Source organism: Phascolarctos cinereus, unplaced genomic scaffold (genome assembly GCF_003287225.1).
Source record: "Phascolarctos cinereus isolate Bilbo 61053 unplaced genomic scaffold, phaCin_HiC Scaffold_1;HRSCAF=81, whole genome shotgun sequence".
Taxonomy (NCBI): Eukaryota; Metazoa; Chordata; class Mammalia; order Diprotodontia; family Phascolarctidae; genus Phascolarctos; species Phascolarctos cinereus.
This window is the reverse complement of record NW_027555514.1, coordinates 115,457,636-115,463,635: the sequence shown is the minus strand read 5'-3', so window position 1 is coordinate 115,463,635 and position 6,000 is coordinate 115,457,636. Positions and strand designations below refer to the sequence as shown.

Genomic DNA, 6,000 nt, shown 5'->3' with positions numbered 1-6,000 from the left:
CTCATGGCTGGGTATCAGAACTTTCTCCTCACCCATTTCTGAGAGGATGATCCTATGTGGGTCGATGACACTAAATGGGGAGTGGGGTGGAGTGGCAACTACCCTAGCTCCAATCACCACAGGGAAACCCATTCTAGCCCCAAAGGAGGCCTATACTTCAATCCCAGAGTAATAGAGGAAGGCAGCCTTCTCTTCACGACCAGACCATCCCATTGCCTCTAGGTCCATGTTACTATCCCGCTTCTTCCCCCCTACCCAGATACACTCCTTCTACCCCACAGGGTAGACTTTGACACAGATGATTCCTAGTTGGACTTACAAACTCAACCACTAACTTGTCCAGCAATATTAGACTTCTGTTCCCAATTCCAACCCCTCCACTAAACCTCAGTTTCCCCAATCTGTCTCTAAGGCTTAGTCACCTCTGTTTCTCCTCTCCCTTCCATCTAAGACTTCATCCCCACCTGTGACTCAGCTCAGATATGGGGGTGGGGGAGGAAAGGGAGGGGACCAGAACGGGGGAGGAGAAGGCCCTATGATACTCTCCATTTTCCTTATTCTCTCCTATCTCTGACCTTGGCAGAAGAGCAGATTTGGGGAGCAGTATCCTAATGACAAACCTTTGTTACTCTGGCTGGGGAGGGGGGGAGTCAGATTGGTATGAGGGTAGGAGGAGGAACTTGGGGAAGACCCCTCTCTGGTCCCCCTTCCCTTCAGATCCCCTACGCTACTGAGGGGGTAGGCGGGGCCTTCTCTGGTCCCCCTCCCCGCCCCTGCCCCCACCCCCCGCAGGCCAGCCCCGCCGGCCGGCATTCCTGGGAGGCCGGCGCTCTGACGTGAGCCTGGGGAGGGGGGGCCCCCCCGTGGCCCAGGGGCTTCTTAAACCCCCCGCCCTCGGTCCGACCCTGCATTTCCCCAGCACCGCTCCGCCCCCCGAGAGGGAGAGAGAGAGACCCAGGCTCAGCGAGAGGCAGGCGTGGAAGAGGAGGAGGAAAGGACAACTCGAGCCTGAAGCTGAGGACGAGAGACTGACCTACCCAGGCTCCAGATAGCGAAAGAAGTTTGAGAAGTGAAGAGGAGTCAGGAGCTCCCAGGACCGCCACCCAGGGCCAGGAGCGGACACTGCCCCCTAGCCCAGCCCCGGGCTCTGATCCCCCCTGCCCCACCAAGCCGGCTCCGGACCCCGTCCACGGGGACCTGAAGGCGCTACACGCCGCCCCCCGCCCTGTCCTCTGGACCCAGGCTCGGGACTCCCGACAGCTTGTCTTAGCCCCTTCCTCGGACTTCGCCCGACCCCCGAAGCGATCACGATGAACAACAGTAACTACCCCGAGGGCCTGGGCGAGGAGATGGAGGAGATGCCGTCCACGGAGAAGGACCTGGCCGAGGACGCGCCGTGGAAGAAGATCCAGCAGAACACCTTCACCCGCTGGTGTAACGAGCATTTAAAGTGCGTGGGCAAGCGCCTGGGGGACCTCCAGAGGGACCTGAGCGACGGCCTGCGCCTCATCGCCTTGCTCGAGGTGCTAAGCCAGAAGCGCATGTACCGCAAGTTCCACCCGCGGCCCAACTTTCGCCAGATGAAACTCGAAAACGTGTCCGTGGCTCTCGAATTCTTGGAGCGCGAACACATCAAACTAGTGTCCATCGGTCAGTACCTGGGGAGGGGACCGGTCGGGACGGGACGGGAGGGGATGGGTGGGGTGGGTGGGGTGGGGTGGGGTGGAGAAAGAAGGGGCCTGGGCAGCCTGTGCCCACGCGGGGGCGGGACGGCTCGAGGGCGGAGGCAGACCCCCCCCATTTCCACAGGCCGTGGTGCCGGGGTGGTGTCCACGCGCGGAAAGCGAGAAAGGGGACCTTGGGGCTTTCCATTGGCCCGTAGAAAGAGCCTGGGGGAGGAGCCTTCTGTGGTGGAACCTACTGGGCTTAAACCCACTGGCTATTGGGAGAGCTCCTGGGGTTTGGGGGAGGGCAAGATAGTCGGGGAGCCCTAGTGGGGAGTGGGGAGGAAGGAAGGCTCGGCTACTAGGACGGAGAAAGTCACTGGCACCAATATCTCACACACCCTGCCACACTGCTACCCACACCAGGCACAGACACACACACCCCTTAACCAGACAAGAAAGGGATACACCAACATGTGCTTCATCGCGTCCTCTCCCTTTCTCCCTCCCATTCCTGACACACCCCATCTTAGCACCTGCACCTGCATCACCTTCTCTCCTTAAAGCCCTCTGCCTTCCATGCCAGACCCTTGCTAACAGGTCCAACAGTTCTAGGATCTTTTTGCTCCTCAGTTTCCCTTCTGGAAATTAACAGACATCTCAAAAGCACCTATCCCTCTCTTCAGTTTTTTTGGTGTTCACTGAAACAGTAAATTTAAGCGTAGGGTTTAGGGGATACCAGGAGGCAGGATATTAGCCACTCCCGGAGTGGCCTGCCATTATGTGGAGTAATCTGTGAAGATGGCGAGGGTGCTCACGAGTTCCTTTTAAATGAGGTGAAGGTGTTGGGGGCTGGGGTAGCTTTGTGGTATTGAAGGAAGCAATGACATCTTCTCCCCTCCTCTTGTCCCCCATGCTAGGCATGTGCCTGGCAGCTGGGCCCAGCCCCTGGGGGCCTTGGAGGGGGGGAAGGGGGTAGGACCCAGCCTTTGAAACCGAAAAAGGCACTGAGTGAGCATAGGAAACATTAACCCCTGCCTGTCCTTACCCTTCCTCTACCTACCTAAGAAGAGTCTTCATATCAAATCTTTCCCAGCCCCCAAGCAAAAGGCAGGGAACAAGGGAAGAGTCCCCACATACGGAGAAGGGGGAGTATAAATGTTGAATGTAACCAAAGCCTGAAGTTGTGTGTGAGGAGGGTTGAGGCAAAAGGCTCACATCTGGAAGTGTGGGGGGTGGGGTGGGGGGAGAGAACCGGTAACATCTGCCTGGACCTCTATTTCTGAGGAAGTAGAATTCCCCTCTCCTGGTTTCTATCAGGACAGGGCTGTGTGGGGGAAGGGAAAGGGGGCGGGAAAGAGGAAGGAAAGGGCAGTGGCAGAACTAAGGAGCTGTGGATGTGATTTGAGCAAGAGTAGGGTTATGGAGGACTCTCATACCATAAGATCATCTATTTAAAAACGACACATGTCTCTGTTGGCTAAAAATAAGGAGCCCTACCTAAGGGTGGCTTCCACAGTTCATGGAGCCCAGAGTGTTGAAGTATATGGAGGATAGTAGTGTATGGTGGGGTTTCCTCACCAGAGATAGGGCTAGCTGGGGGCCTGAAAGGGTGAATCCTTCATAGTGGGAGGTAAGGAGAGCCATTCCTGCTGTCTGTTGGGCCCCGTGTCCTCCCTTGAGCCACTACTAACGCTGGGCCTGCCTGAATTAGCAGCTGAGGTCAGCATGGGGCCCCTTGTCCTGTCCCCTCCCTCGACTTCACGAGCTCCTTCCCCAATGACCGACGTCCCCCTACCCCACCCCCATTGCCTGCCCCAGACTGGAAATAGCATGGCCTGGTTGTGACACAGCAGATGTCTCTGAGCTTTCCAGAAGGACAGGCCATGTTGGAGCAGGGGAAAGGGTGGGGGTGGAGGAGGAAAGAGGGATGCCACTGAGGCAGGGATTATGGAAAACTGAAAGCTTATGGGTGGGTGGGGAATGCAGAGAAGACCAGCAGAGTCTGCAACAAGTGGGGTTATAGAGGATAGAAGGGACCACTTCAAAAATACCTGACCTGGTTTGCTCTGAGGAGTGGGATTAATTGGAGAAAGAATAGTGTGAAGCCTCAGTGAGTAGGTTGAAAGCAGATGATGGGGTTAGGGGCATGTATGATAGCTGAGCAGAGCTTATGAGTGGGAAGGGTCCTGTTCTTCAGAAACTCATACTGCATCTGTCTGGAGATCGAAATTATTTGCAAAACTCTCCGCCTCATCCACCACTTCCAACCCCCATCTGGGGGCCTCATCCTCCCTGACCTCATCTCTCTTGACATCTCCACAAAAAGTTTTCAGCCCAGCCACCCTCACAGACCTCACTGAGTGAGCCTAAACAGGAGTGGAGGGAGCTCACAGTAGACTGGGAAGGGGATGAGCTGGTGTTAGAGGGAAAAGGAGGAGTTGATTTGGGCAGTGGGGAGGAGAGAAGGATCAAGACAGAATTCTTGCTTCCTGTGGGGAAGGAGGAGAGCTGTTCACTGGCTGGGCCAAGTGGCTCTCACACATCTATGAGATAAGCTGTCAGCAATGCAGCTCCAGGGGTTAGGAGGGAGGGAGGGGAGAGAGCCATTGACAATCAAGGGGTCTGCCCAGCTGTGAACAGATGTGAAGAGTTGACTTTCTGCCCTCTGGTGCTATTCTGCCAACTGTTGTCAACCTTTTTTCTGCCCATTTGAGTATGGGGGGGGGAGACCCTAACACCAGGGTAGGGGCCTGACTCAGCTTTTTCCTGCTGACCCAAGATGTCTCTGTCTGGGTATCTGAAACTAGAATTCTCTGGTTTTTCCCTTATCCCATGTCTTTGAGAGAGTGAAGGCCCAAGAAGTCTCCCCCTTTCTCCCTATTACTCTTATCCAGGCACTGATCCTATCGTTTCTGGGGAAGGGACATTTGGAGCCAGACCCCCAGGCCTAGGATAGGGGCAAAGATGAAGAACTGCTATCTTGAAGGGAGGAAGGGTCTAGGGGGATTTCAGGCTAGGCTAAAGGTGATATTGTCCCCTTCCTGACTTCACCTCAGTCCCCCCTCCCCCAGACCTGTGAACAAAGAGTCCAGTGAGCCATCCTTGGATCTCAGCTGTTCCCCAGTTGCTATTCCTTCTCTCAGAGCCAACAGCTGGGGGGTGGGGGTGGGAAGAGGGAGCAGAGAGGGGGGACATGAAGGAGTGGCAGCTGTCTCAATACCTCCCTCAGCTCATCCTTTTCCCTTCTGTCTTGCTGTTGGGGGAGAGTGGGGCTGTGATCTCAAAGGAGGCTGTAACAGGGAAGGAAGGGGGCCATTGTCGATGGAAGTTTTCTGACTTTTACTGAGGAGTGGATGTGTTTAGGAGAGGTCTGAGGGCAGGAGCCAGGTAGAGAGGGAGATTGGGAATACTGAGAAGAATCTTGCTTCGTAGTTAACGGTCTGCTTGTTCCCTGCCCCCAGCCCTCTCCCTAGCCCATGGCTAACTTCAATGTCTGGACTGGTGCCGGTTGCTGGGGGAGACAAGTTTTCCTTCCCAGCAACCGGGACCCATCTCGGCCCCTACCCCCATCTATAACATCTCCTTCCCACCCCTCTCCTGCTCATTCTGTCTTTATATCTGCAAACACTGGCATTTGAAGGGAAATGTGGGCTGGTTCGTATGAGATTCTAAGGGTTCCTACCCCCTCCCATTAGGGTGTCAGAAATGTGAGTTTCTGCAACACTTGTACGTGTGTTTGTGTCTGTTGTATGAGAGAGAGGAGAGAGTGAGAACAGGCTGGGGGAGTGAGTGTGTCATGGAATCCGAGAGCTGCCAAACTATTGTGCTGTAGAGTCCAGGGGCCAGGGGAAAAGGGTGGGGGGAGGGGAACTGATGGGGAAGGAAGGATGAATCAGTGAAAGGAATATGTGGAGGGGTGGGGGAAGGTGAGGAGATGAGTCCAGAGAGACTCGGCCAAAGAGAGTTAAAACTTTCTCTGGAACTCTCCTTCAGAGCACCAGAGGGTGTCCCCAGGCCTCCCATGGTTTTTTCCAAAGATAGGGAAGGAAGGGGAGTGGTCTGTCCAGCTCTTTAGCACCCCAGTCTTCCTTATTCACCACAGTTGATTCCTATTCAGGAAAAGATAGGGGGTAGAAAGTTGGGGGCTATTCAGAAAAAGAGTCTCAGTGCTATTTCCTATCCATGCCCCCCTCCACCCCCAGCAATTACTATAAACAGTCTTGGCTACTCCTTCCCCACCCAAACAACCCCCCCCCAAAAAAAAAACATTCCTTAGGAAGCTGAAAGGTTTCTGGCCTATGTCTGCCTTCATGAACAAGCAGGGCTTTCGGGA

The 6,000-nt window shown here is 55.1% G+C and overlaps 1 protein-coding gene across 1 annotated transcript in view; it reads left to right on the top strand.

Annotated features, from left to right (window-relative positions):
- Positions 1 to 810: 810 nt before the first annotated feature.
- The window catches only part of FLNC (filamin C), a 43,000-nt gene continuing 37,810 nt past the window's right edge, over positions 811 to 6,000 (top strand). Inside the window, 1 exon segment of the mRNA XM_021002396.2 lies at positions 811 to 1,650. Coding sequence (XP_020858055.1) covers positions 1,311 to 1,650 — 340 coding nt within the window. The 5' untranslated portion in view covers positions 811 to 1,310.